At 39.5% G+C, this 23,718-nt stretch overlaps 1 protein-coding gene across 3 annotated transcripts; it reads left to right on the top strand.

Annotated features, from left to right (window-relative positions):
* The first annotated feature begins 838 nt into the window (after window positions 1-838).
* iqsec1b (IQ motif and Sec7 domain ArfGEF 1b) lies at window positions 839-22,108 on the top strand. 3 transcript variants are annotated; one of them, XM_079482474.1, is made up of 14 exons: window positions 840-903; window positions 5,817-6,090; window positions 6,871-8,129; window positions 9,461-9,622; window positions 10,646-10,768; window positions 11,326-11,492; window positions 12,052-12,191; window positions 13,568-13,597; window positions 14,160-14,285; window positions 14,684-14,783; window positions 15,088-15,249; window positions 16,005-16,181; window positions 17,334-17,383; window positions 19,413-22,108. In XM_079482474.1, exons 1-14 carry the CDS (start codon window positions 845-847, stop codon window positions 19,959-19,961), a joined length of 3,378 nt encoding a protein of 1,125 aa, XP_079338600.1. In that variant the 5' UTR covers window positions 840-844; the 3' UTR covers window positions 19,962-22,108. The 3 variants fall into 3 exon arrangements, with proteins under 3 accessions (XP_079338602.1, XP_079338600.1, XP_079338601.1); XM_079482475.1 differs by lacking the exon at window positions 840-903 and adding an exon at window positions 5,594-5,727; XM_079482476.1 differs by lacking the exon at window positions 17,334-17,383 and having other exon boundaries at window positions 839-903; window positions 19,413-20,578.
* Window positions 22,109-23,718: the final 1,610 nt, after the last annotated feature.

Raw genomic sequence — 23,718 nt, 5'->3', positions numbered from 1 at the left:
TCCAGAGCTTCGGAAGGTTTTAGGTGTTTCACAATGAGGCTTTTTACATTGAAGTCATACGGAATCTGCTACCGCATCATTAAGACTCGCAAATTAGAAGGCTGAGCTGTGATTTACTGAAGATGTGTTTTAAAGACGGACATCATGGGTGTGTAAACTGGCAGGGTTGATGTGCACCCGTTGACAGAATAAAGTAACAAACCGCTTTCTGGCTGCACTTTTACGTTTCGTCTGGAGCATGTCTGTTACACTATGAGCTCATGTTACTGCAGCCATTGAAACCCTAGAGAGAGCGAGAGAGAGAGAGAGAGAGGAGAACTTCCTCGGTATTAGTTCATCTTAAAATCTGGCTATTTTTAGACCCACATCCTTTATCATTCCAAAGGGGCTTCCCATTCTCTTGCTTTTCATGGCTTTCCAGCCTATGCTTATTTGTCCCAGACTGTGCTACTCCCTGGATGTTCATTTTTCCACCTCATCCCAGAGCTCCAATCCAGACACTGCGGGCCGGCCCATTCCCTCCTCTTTGGGTCAGGCTTGTCGTTTATATTCCCGCCATCACATCATGTAATTCGTTTTCCGGACTGTGGAATTCCCTCCCCTTCCCCACTCCGCCGCTGCATGCCGTACACCCCTCAGAGCACCCCATCCAGAAAGTCTAAGCGAGTAGGGAAAGAGGAAGAGAGCGCAGAGGCGCGCGCAAGAGACAGGGTGAGGATTTAGTGGTCTGTAGACGGAGTTAAGGCAAGGCTCTTTTTTTTCCTATGAGAAGGCTTTGCCTGGCAAGGAGATGGCCAGCCGCAGGCCAAGGAGATGTTGATGTTTGGAGGGATCAGAGATCAACATGTGGTGTTTGCACTGCGCTTCGGACAGGAGCCAGTCTTTGCTGGAACTGGGGAGCTGGTAAGCTTTGTGTGTATGTGCATTTAAGAATGTATAGAAACTGCTTTGAATGTTTCCCTAGTGTGTTCTGCTATGAATTGGGATAGGGTGTAGCGTTGTATCTGGGTGTTTTTTTAAGATCACAAATGTTTTGAGAGAGAAGCAGTGAGTTCCAACTCAGGGGTTCTTTGTTTCTTTTACCTGCTTTGAATTATGGGGGATCTTCCAGTATTGCGTAAACCCTTCCATTGTGACTCTCCACACACTTTTGCTTCCAGCTGTGACATCTTTGTTCATTGTATGCTTTACGTCATTTTTATTCAATTTTTCAAAGTCCATTTATTTGATATAAAAGTGTTCCGTGCGCGTTTTAATCACATTTTAGTGTTTTTATGTTGCTTTCATATTTTATATTGTTTTATTCTTTCATCAAAGTTTAAGCATCTAGTTATTTTAATTATTATTTAATTATTTAAGCTTTTACATAAATAAACCCCTTTATGTCAGTATTTAGAGTTTTTAGAGTTTTATTGCCTATGAATGAATACCCACATGGCTCTGTATTCTACAATAATCGTTTAGCTCCTTGACATAACGCTATCTCATTTGTCTCTCGTAAATGTAAATGAATGAATGATTCGATGTGCGTTTGCAACAGTGTGTCATCTGCATTTTTCTTTTGAACTTTGTCTGTGGTCCTCAGCTCGGTCATGGAAAGGAGCCAATGTGGCACAGCCAACAACATCATTTGATCTTCAAAATCATTCAGACAGAGCCCAGTGTTAACATTATGTATAATATCGACAATGAAATTAATCTAATACCAGAAAAAGCTTGATGTAAGTAAATCAAGTTTTATTGAAACAATGAGTGCTCTATGTTCCCAGTCATCAACAGGGCTGCATTCATGCAGCGTGCCACACTTGTAAATGGAGACTGGTCCTTAAATGCTCTCAAACTGGGAATTAATCACCAGCATAGAGAAACTGCTAAACAAGTCATGTGAGGGCAGGCTTGGACTGGACGTCTCGGGGGCGTCCCGGTGGTCTGGAGACTGATTTATCTCACTGCCATGTTGTTAACGCATTTAATAATAAATTGCTCAGAAAATCGCCTGCATGATGTACCCAAGTGATTTTGAAGTTTGATAATAAATAAGGAATATACAATATATACAATATACAATACTACCATTCGTTATAATTCTGGTGTGTGGAGTCAAACATAACAAATGTGCATTTCTGATGCAGTGGGAAAAGTCCACCCAGTACTTCCCACAAGACAGCTGGCTGTGTGAGCACGTCTTTCCAGTGCCTTTGTCAATCCCACAATCCACCTTTACGTGTGACGTTTGACTTGAATTGAAAACGTTCACCAAATCAACTATGTCAAGAAGCATCAGTGGAACCTTAGAGTAGTAAAAGCACGGAGGGACGTTGAAGAAGACGACACACACAACGTAAAGTCATCCAAAAAGCTAAATTACCTGCTGACGGACTGAGACTGTGCTGGTAAATCGTATATAAAAACTTGAGCATTTGCCATAATTTTACTTCTAGCAAGCGTCAGCACTGTTACTTTTCTAGCTGTGTTGAGTTATGAATTCAAAAATTACGGATCCTTAGTTGCCTCCACATATTGCTTGAATGATTCAGATCAGTCATTTATATATGTACGGTTTAATACATTTGTGGTGTTTGTTAGATACTGAACTTTTGTTAAGGGAAAATCCACCCAGATAGGGGAAATTTTGTGATTGTTTGCTTATGTTATTTCAACCCTGTATGGCCTGTTTATATTTAGGTGACTTTTTTTATAAATGGACTGGCATAGACATACCTACTGTACACTTCGCATTGGGTGCTTTGGCCTGTTGCTGCAAGGTGCAAGACTGCCCTATAAACATATACAATTGAGCAGGGTATTGTGTTTTTCTGAAAATTGCAACATTTCTCAACCAATTTCAATGCATGCCAATTGTGCGGTTACAGAATTCATGTTATTGGGCTTTATATCTAAAACAAAACGTAACTTCTGTGAATTATTAAGGTTGTGTTTATAGGGCCTTCCCCAATTGATGGCACCATTTATGTAAGATGTATGTATTGATCCTAACTCATTGAACGCAACAACATAAAATAGTGTTGAATCATGAGACACTAAAACAGAAGCCATCATGTGTCCTTTATTTCAATGAACCCAATTCTAATTAGTGTTTTCAACACCAGCGTGCAGATCTTGCCTCAGTTAAAGCAGGCTTTCTTCCTCATTAAATTCAATTTGCTGCTACGTTCATGGTCTTATAAAATAACATGAGGCAGAAAATTAAAATAAGAGCTTCACTGCCAGTCATTCAGCTTTATCCCTCCTTGTAGTTTGAACTTAATGAAACAACCCTGAGCATTTTGTCCACCGTGTTTAGGTTGTGAAATGGAGCAATGTGTCCCGATTGTTCAGCTTTCCACATAGCTTTAATGATCTCTGAACATTTACAAATAGTTTTCTTGTATTTTTCATTGAAACCATTCATAAGCAAGTCATCCAGCACCTTTACCAGACTTCACATTGCTCGTTGTTACAGTAATGGCTACTTTTGTTCAGACACTTTCATCTATCATGGTTTTGAGAGTGTCAGAATTTTGTGGGTTTCTCTAGAGGCATAAAGCGGCGAAATGAAAAATTTTTTTGCTGGCCCTTTCGATGGACCTTCTGAGACCTCTTTCACGAGACAACAGGCATCAGACGACAGACGTTATTTGAATCTGATGGCCTCAGTGCTGAAATGAGAAAATTACCTGCCAAATTCATAACTTGAATTACAATTTGCCTTGCTTTATGTTATCATATAATACAATCAAATATCACTAGAGATGTTAATCTTTAATACCCAACACTGTGGTTTGATGGGCGGTATGTGTTTATATGTGCGTGCTCATGATACGAGGCCACTGTATTAACCTTTGTATCTATATATAACTTATTTCTCTTATTGCTTTATTAGTACTAGCTTCAGAGCAGCAGTTGTACTTTATTTGTATGGGTCGGGTCTTGAGGTTGCCACTCGGAGACTTTCCAGTGTGCTTAGCGTGATCATAAAACAGGCGGGACTGGAGTATGAAACGTGTGTGAATAGTTTTCACAGTCCCTCCAAACTCCCACACAATGACTGCTGGACCTAATAACACGAAAATATCACAGTTAGGACAAATTAATTTGTCCTAACTGGTCTTAACTGAGGGGCAGTTCACCCCAAAATTCTGTCATTTATTTGCCATCATGTAGTTCAAAATCTCCTTCTACTGAAAGAATACATTTTGAGAAATGTCTCAGTGGTGTTGTATCCATTAAATGGGCATCAATGTTTGATGAAAGGCATACAGCTTTGGAGTGACATGAGGGTGCGTAAACTAACAAAATTATAGTGAAATGTCCCTTTAAGCTGGCCTAGCCAAAACCAGTCAACAGTTGGGCCTGACTAGGCTAGGAGACCATTAGAACCAGCAAACTATCCTTTTTCATCAGGTTGGGGGTCATGATTATAAAACCACGATCTGTGACTCTGAGGATTCTGTAACCTCATTTCAAAGCATTTTTTACAAAAGCAACAGATGAATGCAGACCTGTCAAGAGGTGTGAGAACAGTCTTGTGCACCGTCAACCTGACATCTCTCAGGAATGTTGTCTGTATGTCTTTTGATGTTGACATCACAGCATTATCTCCAGCACTGTATTGGGGTTTCATCAGTTCAATAGAGCATACCCCTGAGGATATTGCTCGTGGCTCTAAAGTCAAACTACACCGAGCTCTCTTATTGTTTTTTTTCTGAGATTTGATACACCTGCAAAGTATCAAGTGCTCTGGCGTAGTTATATCTTACTTCCCCATACAGAACATATTCAAAGAACAATCAGTGTTTTCATCTCTCCAATACTGCACACTTATACTGTAATCTATTTCATTTTATTAAAAGAAGGAAGTTCTTAGGTAGCGGTAGAAAAGATAGAGGCAGAGGTAGAAAGTTACAAACACGTTTTTCTTCAGGATTGTCCTGACGCTAACCATGATTTGTATCCTAAAATCAGCATCTTTGGAACAATTCCTATCAACCAATCTGAATCTAGGGCTTAGCTAGACATTTAGGCTTGAACGACACCCAATCATTTTCATTTCAGACCTTGCATTCCCAGGAACATTTCTTTCCTCATCATTTTTCTCACAGATGCAACTGATAATGCATTCTAATCAAAAACCTTATAATGTACTTTGATCTTTCCAAGCAATCACATTGGACAGAGGCGTGGAGGAAGTGTGATTGTGTTTTGTTCTGTTTACTAAAGTGAAACGCTTTTCTTTATGCCATTGCCTTAAGCAACAAAAGTAATTTGTGGTAGCAGGGAAACCTCAGGTAGGAGTTATGCTTTTTATTCTCTTTGGTTTGGCCTGGTTTCATTTATTTCCTCTGGGGTTTTCTTTGTAGTGGTAATATAATGGTGCTTTAGACTTTGTGATAAATGTATCCATTGCATTTTGTCTGTAGAAAATATTGTTTACGTCTACGTATTTGTTCATTTACATTTCTGTCTTGAACAAGATGCATCATACCACCGTGTGTTACTATAAACGGAGTGTTTTGCTTTTATACCTTGCCCGGTTCAAAGTGCAGCTTGTAACCACACGCACAGAATTGTGGGAGTGGACGATAAGAACTAACGTGAACTTTGATATGTGTATTTTCTTCTATTTATTTATCAGTATCTCTTCCTTGGTGTACAAACAAATTTGACTGCCTCTACCATCACCTGGAAATAGTTACTATTACAAATTTTCCCCATAGCCTAGACTGTGTAGGTGTATTGCTCTGTTTGGTTGTCAATATGTATTTGTTTATTCTCTGAAATGCTTACTTAAACTTGCTTTGTCTTTCTCTGTACAGTGTGGAAGGTGAGACTCCGGGTGGTGAGGTGGGACACTCTCTGGAGAACAGTGGTGGGTACATACGAGGGCCGGTGACCCGCAGTGCCATCATTAGTGGTGAGCACTTTGACGGTCCACCGTTGTATGCTCACGAGGTACGGCAGCGTCCACGGCGACCCAAACTCCAGCATTCCCAGTCCATCCTTCGTAAACAGGCAGAGGAGGAAGCCATCAAACGCTCCCGCTCACTATCTGAGAGCTATGAGCTCTCCACCGACCTCCAAGACAAACAGGTAGAGTTCCTTAGGATCTTTGTAATACTAAGAAATCATCAAATCCCTTCCAATTTGATCCAAATGTGAAGCATTTTGCCTGGGAGTTTATTGTGTATTGATATGTCCATTAGCTTTTTTATCCATAATTTAGCTAGACTATGGTTTAACTCAAACGTCTTTGTAAATAAATCTTGTTTGTTTTAGCTGGGTGAACGGTAATTCCCTAAAGTTGCTTGCGTTCATAAGTTACTGCAATCATATGCTGCAAATCAATACACTCAAAGGCTTATCTGAGATCAATGAGAGCCTTGTAGGATTTGGAAAATGGGATTCATAACTCAATCTGGGACAGTAGTTCATATTCAGAGCTCTGGCTGTGGTTGTATCCAGAGGCGTGCTGCTCACCAAACAATGTTCAAGAGTTCCTACAGAGCTGAGAAATGTGATTAGTTCTGCCTTCTTTAGGACAAAAGGACTTGAGTTTGCTTTTGCATGGCAGTAGGTTACGACTGATGACTTTGGTACCATGCTGAAGACATTCTGTCCACAATGCCTTTATAAGGTATGAAATGGTAATGGTGAGCTTCAATTGTCCTACCTGGCAAAAAACAAGTTCTGTTTTTTATTAATGTGCCTTTCCTTTTTTTGTATATTGTATCTTGGAAGAGTGCTATCCAAAATGCTATCCAAGTCTAGCCAATTAATTCTGTAAGCCAAAAGGAGGGAACCATTGACATGTTTGGCTACAGTTTGCTGTTGTCACTAAAAGTGGTGCATTATCTTTGTGTATTTCCACAGGTGGAGATGCTGGAGCGCAAGTATGGAGGGCGTTTTATAACCCGACATGCTGCACGCACAATCCAGACTGCCTTCCGCCAATATCAGATGAACAAGAACTTTGAGCGCCTCAGGAGTTCTATGTCAGAGAACCGTATGTCCAGACGCATAGTTTTGTCCAATATGAGAATGCAGTTTTCCTTTGAAGGACCTGAAAAAGTCCACAGTTCGTACTTTGAGGGGAAGCAGGTGTCTCTTACCGATGACGGTTCCAAACGAGGGGCTTTGGTGCAGTCAGAGCGGGGAGAAATAGTCCCCGCCAACATGAAGTCTTCTACAGTCCAGAGTGATTTCACAGACGCCATCACAGAGCTGGAAGACGTTTTTTCTCGGCAAGTAAAGTCACTGGCAGAGTCCATAGATGACGCTTTAAACTGTCGCAGCCTACATGGAGATGAGAGTCAGCCCGAGTCAAGCATGGGTCATGCGGACTTAGAGCAAGAGGTTACGTACCAGGTCAAACCTTCCCACAGCAGCGATCATCGTAAGCGAGATGAGATGACCGCCTCCTACAGTGATGTGACGCTTTATATAGATGAAGAAGAGCTTTCTCCTCCTCTTCCTTTGTCACAATCAGTCGACAGACCTTCTAGCACAGAATCCGACCTCCGTCTACGTTCATTGACCTCCCCGCAGGACTATTGGCCTCCAAGTCACAAAGACGAAAAAGGCGACACAGACACTAGCTGCCGCAGTACCCCGTCTCTAGAGTGTCAAGAGCAGAGACTGAGGATAGACCACCTACCCCTCCTGACTATTGAACCTCCCAGCGATAGCTCAGTTGAACTCAGCGACCGCTCTGACCGAAGCTCGCTCAAGAGGCAGAACGCCTACGATCGGAATATCGCCAGTCAGCAGGGCAGCCCCAAACACTTACCTTCTCACGCGCTCCCACCACGAGGACCCTCAAGAGATGATGACGCCCCTCGGCATCGGCCGCGGCAACTGGAGAGCCACCTGGCAATCAACGGCACTGCAAACCGACAAAGCAAGTCCGAGTCTGATTTCTCAGATGGGGATAATGACAGCGTAAACAGTACTTCCAATTCCAATGACACAATTAACTGTAGTTCAGAATCATCCAGGGATAGTCTTAGAGAACAGACGCTTAGCAAGCAAACGTATCACAAGGAGACACGCAACAGCTGGGACTCGCCGGCGTTCAGCAATGACATCATTAGGAAGAGGCACTACCGCATTGGCCTGAACCTTTTTAACAAGTAGGTGAAACTTATAAATGTAAAATTTTTGTCATTAGATCCAGTCCCTTCAACTTCATGTTTTCCATTTCCTGCTCTTATCTATCTTCATTTTCACATTTGAAATAACACAAGATGTATTAAATAATTGATATTTGCCCGATTTCAAAACATTAGTATGAAGATCATTGTTCCAGATTTTGAAGACAGCACATCTATGTGTGACAGTGATGTATAACCCACTTTTTGATTTTATTTCCATTTATGATGAATCCTTACGCTCACATTCACCCTTTTCATAAAACATTTGTCTTTTCAACTGTTGTCCATATCATTTTAAATGTATATTAAATACTCCAAACACATAACATTCTTATTACCTTAAATCTTGCCGTGCATAAGGACAAGTGGGTTTGGAACATAGATGAATCGTTTTTGTTTGCAACAACATTATGAATTAGCATTAGCAATAATGCAGCCATATTTTGATCTAAAAGGGAACAATGTCACACCTTTTTTCAAAATCACTCATCCATGCTACCCAATTCGCTTTCACACCGCATCACTGACATATTTGAAGTGTTTGAGTTGCTTCGAGTGATGATTTTCATTAGCACCAATCAGAGCAGTGCTAATAGCTGCAAAAGATCACAGCGTGCGAACAATGCTGGGAGCTAATGCTTTTTCAATTATCATCTCAACCCAAGCACGCATTGTTCAATAGCTGTGTGTTTTCCACTTCCAAACATTCATTATAAATTTGGATCTAAGATGTATTCATTGAGTGCCTGTGTGCGTGCATTTGATGCTGTTTGTTTGATTGTCACTCGGCGCGCCAAATTTGATAAGTGATCAGACAATTACGAGCGTGATGAGAGCGTCATTAGTTGTGTTGGGTTGCTGATCATTTCATTGAGGACCGAGAAAAGGAATAAAAGCGTCCCTGTAAAGCCACAACAATCGTCATCGATGTACCTCTATATACTTTAAACAAACAACGTCAATTCATTTATTAGCGCCTTGCAATAGTGGAGAGATTATCCGTGAGCATGCATTTTTATGAAGTCCTTCAAATCAGATTTGATTTCTCGAATGGATTAAGGTGCTTGTTCCGGGAACAATAAGAGCATATTGCTTTGCTAATACGTGTGTGGTTGAACGTGTTTATTAATATAAAGTTTTGCTTAAACTGGGACCCTCTAATCTTGGATGACTGTGGATTTGAACTGGACTGTTAAATTCGTTTAAACTTATGTGGTAACTGTCCAGTCACAAATGAAAGAATGACTCCTTGGTCATATTTTGTTCCTTCATACTCTTTTTAAACGTCTTTCTTTGTGTATTGTCTCCAGGAAGCCAGAGAAAGGCATCCAGTATCTAATTGAACGAGGATTTGTACCAGACACACCTGTGGGTGTCGCTCATTTCCTGTTACAGAGGAAGGGGCTCAGCCGGCAGATGATTGGAGAGTTCCTGGGAAACAGACAGAAGCAGTTCAACAGAGATGTTCTTGAGTATGTATATGTATTTGTTTATATGTTTATTTGAACACGTTGGATATATTGCTACGCGCACATAACAAAATACACTTTCATCAATATTCTTTCATCATTTACTCACCCTCGTGTATTTCCAAACTTCTTTATTGCCCTTCTATCTTCTTCAGAACACAAAAGAAGATATTTTAAAGAACATTGGCAACCAAACAACATTGGCTCCTATAGATGTTTATTTTATTGATTTTATATTGAGCTGACTTTTAAAAAAGTTTTGAATGACATGAGAGTGAATATAATATGACAGAGTTTGTGCTTTTTGGGTGAACTATCCCTTTAAGTGCAACTCAGGCAATATTGCTGAAGCTTGTGTTCCACACAAACTGACCAGCATGTCTAAACCTTTCAAGCTTTTCTGTCTTTGAATACATTTAGGATCAAAGGTGGAAAACATCAAAGTCCATTGTGTCGAAAACTGAATCTTTTAAGTTGTAACCACGAGCATATACTTTAGTTGTTAGAGTCTCCTTTGGTCTCTCTCCAACACTCTTGTGCTGGGATTGATACAGGATCAGATTTTGCTGTCATGGGCATCATATGTATGGTTCACGTGCCTGTGAGTGAATTAATTTATTCTTAGTGTTAAGTTAATTTAACTCGTCCTTCCTTTGAATCTGTCAAGATAATGGGTCAGATAAAGTCATGCAGGCTGTGTTCATCTCTGTCTGACAAGCACTTTTTCAAAGGCACTTCCTAGAAATCAGTAAATCTCGACAAGTTTGATCAAATGCTCTCTCAACAGCCCTGGAGCACACAGCCATCAAAGAGCTCTGAATACCTCTTGGTTGTGATTTATAAACTGATAGAGTCCAAACACACACAAGATGACTATAAGATGTTTAACAACTTAATTAAGTTATTTTTGTACTAAATATATCCAGTCTTAGAAAAACATATGGTCAATAAATAAAAGGACGGTAAATATTTGTGATATCGTGTCATCTGAATCTCTAACCACTGTATCTGTCTTTCATTTTTCAGCTGTGTGGTAGACGAGATGGATTTCTCCGGAATGGAGCTTGACGAAGCCTTGAGAAAATTCCAGGCTCATATCCGGGTACAAGGAGAAGCGCAGAAGGTGGAACGGCTCATTGAAGCCTTCAGGTGATATAACTATTCATTTGTACCTCCCTCCTTTGATTCCGTACAAAAGAGAAGCAGCGTTGAGATAAGCTTGGGGGTTACACAATGAAATTTGATCAATGGCTGCGTTTTTATAGATGTTCAGTTATTTTTTCCTGTGTTTATTTCAAGTGAGCAGCTAAGCTTGGCTTTCATTAGACTAAACAACACAAACGTAATCGCTTACTCAGCCCGTAGAGAACTGATTGTTCGATCGGCACTCAAGAAGCGTTTTTAATGCATACGAACATTGCTTCAACAGTTGTCTGCTCGCTGCCGTTAGCTGTTTAAAAAAAAATATTGTTATAGCTCAACTTTTAGCCAGATATATTCTTTCCAAATGAACAGTTTAAGCTCATTGAAGTGTTATCTGAAAGAACATAGCTCTTTAGCACAGTAGCGCTTTTACCCGTTTCTGCCGTGGAACAGGTAGCGCATCTAAAACCGATTACTCACTTGAGCAGCTATTGATTTTGTCTTCTGCTGAACCGCTCTGCAGCTTTGTTCATTTCTGTCTTTCGTCATTTCTTTCGGTTCAGTCAGCGCTACTGCATCTGTAACCCAGGGGTGGTACGTCAGTTTAGGAATCCAGATACCATCTTTATCCTGGCGTTTGCCATTATACTGCTCAACACAGACATGTACAGCCCCAACGTCAAGCCAGAGAGGAAGATGAAGCTGGAAGACTTTGTAAAGAATCTTCGTGGTGAGTTAGATGAATGGTCTCATTCTTTACAAACTTCATTTTCAACTTGTTTTTAAAGGAATTCAGAGGTATTTGTCATATTAGAAACGACGGATGCTTGAATTTGATGTAAATGAACTTAGTGTTTCAAAGTGATAAATTACCACTTTGGATACATATTTAGCTCACACTCTTGAATTCTTGAATATTTATATATTGTCGCAGTCCTTTCGTTACCTTGTATATCCAAATTTTCAAAGTTGACAATGATTTTTTAAATTCTTTTTAATGGTTCGATTTTTTTGCAATACCCAGTGACAAACACAAAAGGGTTGCTAAAAATAATGCGTTATGACAAAAAACTAAAACCTCAAAATATGGAGATATGAGATATGAGGAGATATGAGATGGATGTATATATAATGATTCATAATAAATAATGTTATATTATCATATCATACAGTATAATATATCATATATCATGTCATATGTGATTAATATGTATATCATGCATATCATATAATAATTCAATTACAATTTACATAACCCTCTGTATGTTTCTCTAACTTGTTTTGCACAGGGGTTGATGATGGAGAAGACATCCCACGTGAGATGCTTGTGGGCATCTACGAGCGAATCCGAAAACGAGAGCTTAAGACTAACGAAGACCACGTTTCCCAAGTGCAGAAGGTAGAGAAACTCATCGTTGGCAAAAAGCCGGTAAGTGTCATTGATGCAGATTATCACCCTCTACTTAAATTGATCTATCTAAAATGACGTGTGTTACCCTCCTGGAGAAACATGGGGTCAGGAACTTCGAGGGCAAAATCTTAGATCTTTATCCATTAGTCCGCATCACTATCATTGCATTGTCTTTGCTTTGCTATTCATCTTGTTGTGACCTCAGATTGACCGCAGTTGTGGAAATTATGTTTCATGGTCGGGTGGCTTAAAATAATTGAAGGACATTGTTTAACCATGTTTTTACCTTCACCCATTGTTTGTTTACCAAGACAGTTATTGCCACAATACGCATTGAACATCTAAGGGCCGTATCGCTCTGTCAGTTGCAGTATGGGCAGGCTACGCTTTTATAAATCTCAAGAGGATCATGACATTTAGAATCCAAGACGACTCCTTATCTACAAGATGTTCTCATTCTTCATGACAAATCTAATACTTATTATCTCCAGGCCTTCACGGTACCTGACTGCGCTGTCTGTGCATGTGTGCGGCCTCATGATAAGTCGTGGGAAAGGTTGTGTGATGCTCCGCAGTGTTGAATTAGATTATCTTTTTCACAGAGGACTTCAGATTTACCCAAAGATTTCACCTGCTCTGAAACGTTATCGCTATATTATAAAGTGCAAAATTATGTTAGACGGGGGAGTTCTTTGTTTTATTCAATGAAACCATGCAGGAAATATCTTTGGCAGATTATGTTCGATGTTGACAATTTTGATGTCTTCCAGAGGTTTCGACGCAGTACTCAAAATAGACTGTATTTTGACCAAATAAATTTTGATTTATAATCCACCCAAACCAGTACAACAAACAGCAGCCGTCTAAAATAAAAGACGCTAGTCTCCCTCAAGGCTAAACTAACTAAACACCTTTCGTAATGAACCTTTCCTGTCTCGCTGTTGAAAGGTACTGTGGGTTTTCTGAGCTGAAATAATTAACATTTAAGCTCTAATGGAAACGGCACACATGACTTGGTGCCAGACAAACCTCCCTGATGTATCTCTGGCACATCTTTGAAAAGGACATAATAGAGATCTCCTGTGGAGCTGAGATAGAAGGCCGCTGGGTCTGAGCCGCCCGCCTGCAGATGCCCTGTCCCGGGTGCTGTAATTATGTTTTTCAAAATGGCCCGAGACTTTCTATGACAGTTTCATGCAGCAGCAGGTTGGCTCCTCATTAACCTCCATTCTCACCCAATACACACAGCACAAGTTCACAGCTTGCATCGTGACAGGCAGTTTGGGGGGTCTTGATGACAGGGAGAGAGAAAGAGACCACTCATTGACCTTAAAGCCTCCGGTCTTCTTGTTATATTCTATTCTTATTGTTCTCTTATTTTTTCTGTCTTTCAGATCGGGTCTCTTCACCACGGCCTTGGATGTGTGAGTTTCATGTTCACTATTTACGTTTTTGATTGCTTTCAGTTTCACGGTTTTTAGATGTGATCTGTAGGTTTTGTCTAATAATCAATAGTTTTTTTCTATTTGTGATAAAAAATGTATATCAGTGCATTTACTGATATTAACATTTACACATGTAAAAATGTATTAGTAAATGCTAAAATTGACATGAACCAAGATGAATACATTATGTAGAACTATTGTTCATTGTTAGTTTATGTTAGCTAAAGCATTGACTAATGTCATCAAAAACAACATTGTTGTGTTGATTAAATGTTATTGTCAACAGCACAACCTTGTTTGGTCTTATTACTTCAAAATGTTTGCTGAAATGACTATAAGTAAAAATGATATGCATACCAAAGATTTACATACTGTCTATATACTATATAATGTAGCAATTGTAGGATGCTAGTGTGCTTCAAACAGCCAAAGTATCACTTATAGACTAGGTTTGGGTTTTTGGGTTTTTCTTATGACTGTGCAGAACTGCTAAACATCATTGTGTAAAAGATTTAATCAGTTTTTATTGGCCCATATACAGGTACTGTCCCTGCCACATCGCAGGTTAGTATGTTACTGCCGGCTGTTTGAAGTGCCGGACCCCAACAAACCCCAGAAGCTGGGTCTCCACCAGAGAGAGATTTTTCTTTTCAATGACCTCCTTGTGGTAAGAAAGCATTTCAACCATACACAAAAATTGTCCCAAGACTGTTTGTTTATTGAATTTGTTGGTAAAATTGTAATCATGCTTTCAGCTGCCATTTAAAGTAAATGCCTTCAACAGAATTCTACACATTTTCACCTCTAAAAATTGGCTTTGTCAGATTATCAGTAACCATAAGAACAGACATAAGAGACAATAGGATGAAACCAACTTTCATTACACACTTTTTGTTGTTATGGTTATGTTATGGTCAACAAGGAAACATACAGTGCAGTTCTAGGTCAACTGTACATCATGTATCCACTGGTAAAAGTGTTACTCGGCTTTTTCAAAGGCTTAAAGAGGAAAGCTAAGGATAATCAGGAACAGATGGGGCCTAATGTGTCACGCTTTTGGTTCAGGTCACCAAGATTTTCCAGAAGAAGAAGAACTCTGTGACGTACAGCTTCAGGCAGTCCTTCTCTCTGTACGGAATGCAGGTGCTTCTGTTTGAAAACCAATGTAAGTGACCTTAATGATGAGACTGAGACCCCTCTTTCTGGCCCATGTTTTCATTTCATCAAAAAGCTTGCAACTCATTTGAAAATGCAGCATGAAACAGGTGTCAAGGGATACAAAAATGCTTTTGCTTTTGATTGAAAACAAATTGATTCTCAAACTGTCGTGTATAACGCCGCGTTTTCACATGAAAATATTAAAATATCTGTCGTGAGCAATTATGAAATCTGAGAATATTGATCTGCGCATCATTTTGAAAAGGGCACGTCTGTAGCCGGTCTTGAAATATTCCTCTGGTGCTTTTCAGATTACCCCAATGGAGTGCGTCTCACTTCTGCTCTGCCGGGCGCAGACATTAAGGTTCTTGTTAACTTTAACGCCCCTAACCCACAAGACCGCAAAAAGTTTACAGACGACCTCCGGGAGTCCATCGCAGAGGTGCAGGAGATGGAAAAGTACAGGATAGAATGTAAGCATCTACAGTCACCTACAGTCTTTCAAAATAAGTAAAAGCAGCAACTCTTGTAATTTAAGACTTAAAGGAACCGTTCACTCAAAACAGTGTTTTCATTTATTCACCCTCAAGTTGATATCTTTATAAATTTCTTTATTCAGAAGAAAAGAGAAAGATATTTGGAACGATGCTTGAAACCAAACAGTTCTTGGCCACCAATGACTACCATAGTTTCTTTGTTCTGTTGAACACAAAAGAAGATATTTTGAAGAATGTTTTTTTTCCCAAGCAAATTGGGACACTTTTGACTACCATTGTAATTATTCCAACTATGGACGTCGACGGTGGCCAAGAACTGTTCGTTATTCTTCCAAATATCTTTCTCTTTGTTCCTCCGAACAAGATATTGTATACAGATTTCGAACAACTCGAGGGTGAGTCAATGAAGAATTTCTATTATTTTTTATTGAACTGTCCCTTTAATATTTGGTCAAATGCTGATGTTTTTAATTTTTAATTATTTAAAATAAGGTGCACTTAAAATTATGGTGCACTGGGGTTTTTTGCATTTGATGTAAAGTTTGTGTCTCAAAAAAATGTCAAAATGTCTTTGGGAACATCAAATAAGATCAAAGGCACTTTGACCTAGCGAATAGAGTGACAGCGCTTCGTACGACACACCATGTCGCATGCGTTTTGAAGCAGTATGAAGCCATGAGTGTACTAAATGAAATTACATTATCGGTGAAGTCTTCTATCATTTTATACAGCTGAACTTGAGAAACAGAAAGGAGTCGTCCGGCCCAGCATTTCCCAGAGCTCAGGTCTGAAGAAAGAAACAGGAAATGGGAATCTAAGCCGCACCAGTCTGGATGACAGTTATGCCATGGGCGAGGGTCTCAAGAGAAGCGCTCTTAGCAGCTCCTTACGTGATCTCTCAGATGCAGGTGAGATTACAGACCACATAAGACGAGAGCTGTTTCAGAGCGCTTTGTGTCCAGACAATCCTTAACTTTTCACAGTAGAGCGCTGAACGCTAGCTTTAAATTGATGTTTGTAGTTTCAATTATATATCAGTGTCCCTCACCCTGGTTTATGAAGCTAGTCGCACCCTGACAAACATTAAGCTGTTTTCCCCACATGGTAATTGAACCATCACACAATTTACAAGCTGTGATTTCTCGCCCTGTTTAGCATGTTGTTTCGAGCCATAAACATGTTAGTCGCCCACACAGTCAAAATGCCTAGCGAGAAGCGTGACCTCACACGACGTCTTGGTTTAAACAAGCAGTTGGCAGTGTATCCACGCTCTGTTAGTGTGAATTAAATTCAGTGAAGCTGGCTGCTGAGCCTGTGTGCACTAGACACTGTGTGTGTGAACTTGTGAGATGAGACTTAAAAATACGTGTGGCATCTGCCAGTGTCTTTCAATAAGGGCTTAAAGCTGATATCAGTATTTTTGGGGTGTTAAAAATGAGCAGAAATCAGTACAGAAAGCAAATTTCTGGGCAAACATATAAAAGTTGAAAATTGTAGCATTGCCTTATTCGTATATGCAACAATAAACTTAAAATAATGATTTATAAGTTGAGCTGTCGGGTACGATTTTGAAACAGTCAGTTTCATATTTGTTGTTGATGTAGAGGAAAAAAATTCTGTTTTTTGTGGCTTTAAAACTACATGTCCCATTTATTCTTATGCTAATACAGTATGTAACAGCACTGCTAACATTCTCATTCGTACTTATTACTTATATACCACTGACAGTCTCAGCTGTCGCATTTGTATATCTCCATTAAACCAAAACTATTTTTATTGTTTGCTTTTTTGCTTTTAAAGTCTAAAGATTATGACATCAGAACCCATTCAATTCAAGACACCGTAGCTTGTGCTTTTAGCTCCATCCATACCCCATCCTTCGGCCCTCAAAAGCTCCCTGGCTGCCCACTTGGATCTCCCCCACTTTATTTTAACAGTAGTATTGCTTTCTTGCGTACTTGTCTCCATAGCTCCCCCTGTAGGCAGGCAGGATCTATACGCCTCTATATATCAAACTGTTAGAGCGTGCTCTAATCTATCATATTGAATGTCTCGCTCAGGCAAACGGGGGCGCCGAAGCAGCGCAGGATCTCTAGACAGCAATATGGAAGTAAGTACTGTGGTATAGAACGCAAGGACCAACAAACAGACTGCTGTTCTGAGTGACAAATGTTGCACTTTGAAACTGAAACTCTTTATTTACGTTATGAAGCTGTTTTGATTTCTCTGGTCTTTCTATCATCATTTCGGTTGCTTCTTTGCTTGGTCGTTTCAGCTGTATATTTGTGTGTGGTGTTGTTTTTGGAATAAGCAAGGCCACCCTGCATGCATGGACTGCTTGTTCTTGTGGAGCTTATGTGGAATGATGGGGAATTCCACCCCCATGGCTTAAATCACATATCATAACATCTCCACCGTTCAATTTAGCCAGCATGATTCAACTAATCCAAACATCTTATGTCACATCCTGTGGGCTGCTTGTCTTTTTATTTTGTCAGTTGTTTTCAACTTCATCCCAGTGGCGTTTGGTTTTACTTGGCTGATGCTGATAAACAATGAGCGTCGCTTTAGGGCACTTAAAAGTGTGCGAGACCAGCCCAAACCCCATTACTTCTGGAATGCTACAGAATTATTCCCCGTTTGTTTGCTGATATGCATTGTATACATGAGGGAGGATAGCAAAGATGATGGCTGAACAGACATGGGATTTTCTTCCATTTTCATAACTGAATCGAATCATTACGGATTATCATGTACACCAGTTTGACTGACAGTCCGCTCAGAGGGGCTCATATGCTCACTTCACTAAACACTAACTCAATCTTGCCTGTTTCAGCTTTTGCATGTGATGCATGGCTTTCAGGGATTTCCTTTTTCATTTGCATTAGCTGCTTATGGGTTGTCATGATGCATTGCTTCATTGGAATGTCCTTGTTTTGAAACACTAATTTTGTAATGTTGTTTTGTAACAGCGACAATACATTTTTGTGACTTTTATTGTGAATGCTATTTGCTGCTTTACAACAGTATGCAGTAGTGGCTAAAAGTGATGTCCTAGGGGTTACGTTTGTACAATTTTAGCTTTATTTTTGCTCCCTCGTGTGCGATTACACCATTAAAATACGAGGTGTATGGTACAAAATGGACAAAACACTAAACGTTTAAGGTATTTATTGGACAAACATGCGGCAACAAAAACCAGACTACAATATATCAGGGAATATGGGTTTTATTGAAACACTCACATAGAATAAAGCAAACATAAAAAGTTTTATCTGTTTTAATATTTGTTGATCCTTTCTTGTTGTTATATTTTGTAGCCATTCTACTGAGCTGACTTTTAAAGTTTGCACATATGTTATGAAAATTGGAATTAAAACTATGCATCAGTTTATATCCCAAGTTCAACTATGCAACATGGATAGGTTTTTAATAACATATTTGAATAAAATGCAGAAATATCAATCAACCAAAGTTCGACATCACTTTTGACCGGGTCTGTACTTACTGATGTAAAACATATTTTAATAATAATGGAAATTGTAAAGAAAAAACTAAATATAGCATTCTTGTTCCATTATTCCTTCCACGTTATAATTTTTTGCTATTGATTCTTTAAGTATTAAAAGTAAAAGCATAAAAAAAATAATTTCGGCCAACTATTGTCTTAGCAATTGTACAATATAAAAATATAACTTCTTTTTAATAGCATATTTAATGCTTCAAATTATGCTTCAATGTTTTGAATTTGCATTAACTATACATTTTCTGTTTAAAATATATATTTACTGTACATGAACAACCACCCAGTTATGATATGACTCTCAATTAAACGCATCATAATTTTAATTCTCATTTCATTTTACATTTTAAAAGGTGACATCACAGAACATCTCTGGACTTTGTGTAATGACTTACAGACAGAACTGGTTGAAAAATGCAAACATTCAGGGATCATTAACTGAGCCAAATGTTATAAAAATCATCCTATATCAAATGTTTTTATGAAGAGAACCATTTAAATAATAGCGTTTGCAGTCTAATATAACAGGAAATGTGGAGGTCTTATTAAAGCATCTGGGATCTGTTCACATCTCATGTTTAACTTCAGTTTTTTCTCCCTCCCTCGTCCTCCACAGGGGTCCATCATTAGCAGCCCTCACATACGGCACCGAGCCACTTCCAGCCGTGACTGCCCCTCTCGCCAGCAGTCCATCCCCAACTCCTCCTCTCTCCTAGGATCCATTTTCGGCACCAAGCGGGGCAAATCCCCCTCTCTGGCTCAACAATCTTCCCACGTCTCCCACCCGACACTCATCTCTCACACCCCACACCCTTCCAACCTGCACCACACGGCCCGTGATGGCGTCTCAGTCACCGAGACCCAGGCCCAGATGCACCCGCACCACCCTCAGTTTTGCCAAATGCAGAATCCCCCACCCTATCACCACCACCATCACTACCACCCACCGGCGCACCTTCAACACCCACCGCACCAGTACCACCCCCCATCCGGCTCCTCTTCATCTCACAGCCACTCGCACGGCTCTCACGGGCCGCACCCTTCTCACCCATCGCACCCTTCTCACTCCCAGCATGCCCCTCACCACCACAGCCAGCCTACGGCACCACCTCCGGCGCCCAGCGGTACCAAGCCCAAACACAGCGGCATCAGCACTGTGGTTTGAGCATCTCTCCAAAAACTCCTCTGGGACTTTATTTTGGCAGGGCGCCTGGCGGCAGACTGTGGGCCTTTTTTAGTTAGCGTACTGAAGATTGTAAGTTGCAGATTCTTGCTGCCTACCAGGACATAAGCCGGGAACCAGAATGGACTCTCTTTTATTTCGTCAAGGCCCCATTTCTCTTTCGGAAGGGGAAGCCGCACTGTGTAGCACTGGCCTTCTCTCGTGGGGCTGCTAGAACTCCAATCATCACAGTCGCTCGAACTCTAGACTCCCAAAGTTGCTGCTTATTTTAGGCTCGATCTAGAGATTTTCTGCCCTCTTTGGACACTTTGGACAAGAGACGGCAGTCGAGCAAGAGCATACGCAAGACCGTGGCAACTGTTTCCTTGTACTTCTAAAATGCATTATCAAATAGCCTGCTTATTAGTTTCGCAGAAATGATGTTTTTGCTAGAATGTTTTTCTTTTGCCTAGAAAAGCCATGGTTTGCGACAAGTCACGATGGAGGTCAGTCACAAGTGGTGTTCCAGTATTTAATGTAGCTGTAGACCACACATTTCTGTGATATAGTTATAGGGGACTATAATGTGCCAATTATTAAAAAGCAGTGACTGAGTTATCAAAAAAAGATTTGCTTTAATTGTGTATGTTGTGCATATAGTATTTTTAAAATAATAATAATACTACTTATCAGCTATTATTATTATTATTATTACTATTATCGTTATAGAAAAACGGTCCCAAGGCTCAGCTAATATCTCAGTATTCTCTATATACTCTTGAAGTAGGAGTTGCTAGTTTCCACATATAATGAACTCAATAGATCTCAATACATTGAGTGGAATTTATTGGTTGCCTTTGAGGAAAAGATTCTGGAATGAAACTGTGGAATGTCCAGGTCCGGGACAGCTGTGTTCTCTTCGCCTCCTAAGGGATCTACGTAGCGCAAACCAATCACAGGGAAGGGGCGGGTGGAGCGAAGGGAAATTAGTAAGCTTTCCCATGGATCCTCCATGGCTTCGACTCGACGGTCCTGGCCACTGCTGCAACATGGTTTTATTTTTTTAACTATTTTTTTAGAGATGAATAAACAATATTAATGTACATTTGAAGATGTTTATGGTAGAGCCGGTTTGATCGAGAAGGCTATTTTGGAAAAAAACAACACGTTTAGTATATGGGTAGTGTTTTGTTTTCCAGAATAGCGAGATATAGCAGGCTGCACTTCAATGCTGATCTAATTCCCCATATTTCAAAGGTTTGTTTCAAGTTTGTGTTAAGATGTTGTGTTTTCCTCTGCAGACTGAGTGTGCCCTCTTCATTTCACTTTATGTTCTATTCTTTTTGAAACTGGAGTGTTAACACAAACTGAATTCGATTTGATACATGTTTGTTCTGTTCTCGTATGAGAATGCCTTTCACATGCTTGGAAACACAGCTAATGTAATGTAATCTAATATAATGTACTGCAAATAATATGTAGCAGTGGGCTGGATGGATGTTTTCTCATTCAGAACAGATTTGGACTTGTTTTTCACGCATATCCCCTTTCTCGGTTGAATTTTTGACTTGTTTTATACTGTAAGTAGATCAATGGCGAAGGAGCTGTTATTCGATGTAGTTTTGTGTCGACACTCTTTTAACTCAAGCACAGAGCTCTGAACAGCACTTGTCCTTGTAAATAATGACCTAATGTACAGAAAACTGGTTCAAATGAACGCTCTCGATTATGAGACCAATGTCAGCGGTTATGACATTTGCTGTGCGTTATTTCTTTCATGTTTGTTTTTGATCTGTTCCTTTTTTAACTAATCATGTGCAATATGTATGTTTCGGTTTTGTAAATTCAGAAATGCGACCAAGCGGTTCTTTTTTTTTTTTAGCTTGTTTGTTTGTTTTTGTTATATCATATTTCTTACACGTCTTACCCCGTATTGTTTCTCACCCCCACCTACACCTTGTTCTCCCTGGTCTCTAAACCTGCAACCTGCAGGCAGGAATGTCACTTAAGTACTCTTGCATGTAACGTTATATTGTAAAAAAATATTCTCTAGATATTGCATATTTCCAGAGATATTATCAGTGTTACAGTTGACTGTTGTTAAATGAGTGATGATAAACCTATTAAAATCTGTAGACTTCTCTTCATTCAACTCTGTTCCAATTCAAATTCTTTATCCCGTTTTGTACGCAAATAGTTTTAAACCGGTAACCTCGGCTTTGTATTATCATATGTTGTTTATCTGGGGTTTAAGTTAGACAGATATTTTAGCAAACAAAATATTAGCCATTAGACCAGTTGTAACTAAATACCAGTGGAAGACATCCATATAACATATGCTAAGAGATTATATGACATAAATATGTGTGTAAATCATTATCAGAATAGAGCTCTGTACATCTGGCCCATTCTTAAAATGCATGAAGGTCAGTAATTTGTACAGTACAGCATTAAACCAAATGGATTATCCCATCTCTGTGTATGAACGCGATCACTCAAAGCCATTTTAGACTCAACGTCTTCAAATAAACCATTCTGCAACATAGAACATGTCTTTTAAATGCTTTGTCCTCTTTTGTTGAATATTTTAATGATTTCAATTCAATGCCGTGTATTGTAAATGTATTGTGGCGCATCAGCTTTGTACATTACAGGACAGTTCAGTCAAAGCTTTGCATGCAGCTGCCACCTTTAGCACCTTTGGTTGAAATTAATTTTAGAATGAAAACCTGTGCTTATTTAAAATGAAAACCTGTGCTTTCTTTTAATGTTCTGTTCTCTGTCATCTTTTGTTTGTTTGATTTTTATTGTTTTGGCTTGCTGTTACGCTTTATGCTGTGCCACTGCACCTCAGCATGTATATCACTTGTTTATCCCTCCTAAAAAATCATTACCCTATTGGTTTCTGTGTCGCTGTATATATCAAAAAGATAATAGAAAAAAATGCATATCTAAAGAAATCTAACCTGGATGACAAAGGGAACATATAAGGGTGGGGTTTTGGGATTGACCTGTACATAATCTGTAGAAATATCTTTAGTTTGTGGTCTGCCATTACATTGCTGGTGTAGTGTTTTTCCATCCATTCAGATGACACTGCTTCTGCTTCCAGATGTAGATTTTCTTAAGTCGACTGTTACATGACTCACAGCATCATTCATGTGCATCCACGCATACAATCTCATGTTTTTAAAATTACCAAACACGGAGAGGAGACACTATGGTTTTAATATGCATTCTGTTTCTAAGTAGATGGTGAGACCCTATTGATGTTTAACTGTGACCATGTTCGGAATATGAAATAAAGCGATATACTGTAATATTCTTAACTTGTACTGTTCTGCTTTAAAGAATAGTTAAAAGTTGCTTTAGTTCGTTTTGAATATGTCTGGATGAACAGTTGTCAGATATTTGAATAGCGTGTTCAGTGGATTTTTAAAATGATTTCCCGCACACTCTGCTTTATTGGCAACAAGATCATGCTGCATTTATTGCAAACTTGTACTGAGGTTTTTTTTAAAGCGTTGGCACTTTCAGAGACATCAGAGGTTGATGCAATGCCAGCAAAAGCGTTTGTCAGTACTTTAATCGTAAACATAATGTCAGTTTTATCAGTTTTAAGTCTGCTTTATCTGAAATCATTCTGTATTTTCTCATCAGTATGCCTTATAAAATGACCCAGGACACGTTTAAACCTAAAGCTCTGATGGCCTAAAGTTTTTAGTATAATTATACTTGCTAGAAATAAATACTTTGGAAA

The sequence above is a fragment of the Barbatula barbatula genome (assembly GCF_947034865.1).
Source record: "Barbatula barbatula genome assembly, chromosome: 20".
Taxonomy (NCBI): domain Eukaryota; kingdom Metazoa; phylum Chordata; class Actinopteri; order Cypriniformes; family Nemacheilidae; genus Barbatula; species Barbatula barbatula.
Note: the sequence above shows the minus strand (reverse complement) of the source record. Positions and strands in the feature narration are given on the sequence as shown.

Bases quoted from the DNA above. Each gene is read 5' to 3' on its own strand.
- iqsec1b (XM_079482474.1), top strand. From the start codon at position 845: ATGTGGTGTTTGCACTGCGCTTCGGACAGGAGCCAGTCTTTGCTGGAA. The intron at 904-5,816 runs GTAAGCTTTGTG...TTCTCTGTACAG, and splicing joins TTGCTGGAACTGGGGAGCTG to TGTGGAAGGTGAGACTCCGG. The intron at 13,598-14,159 runs GTGAGTTTCATG...GCCCATATACAG, and splicing joins TTCACCACGGCCTTGGATGT to GTACTGTCCCTGCCACATCG.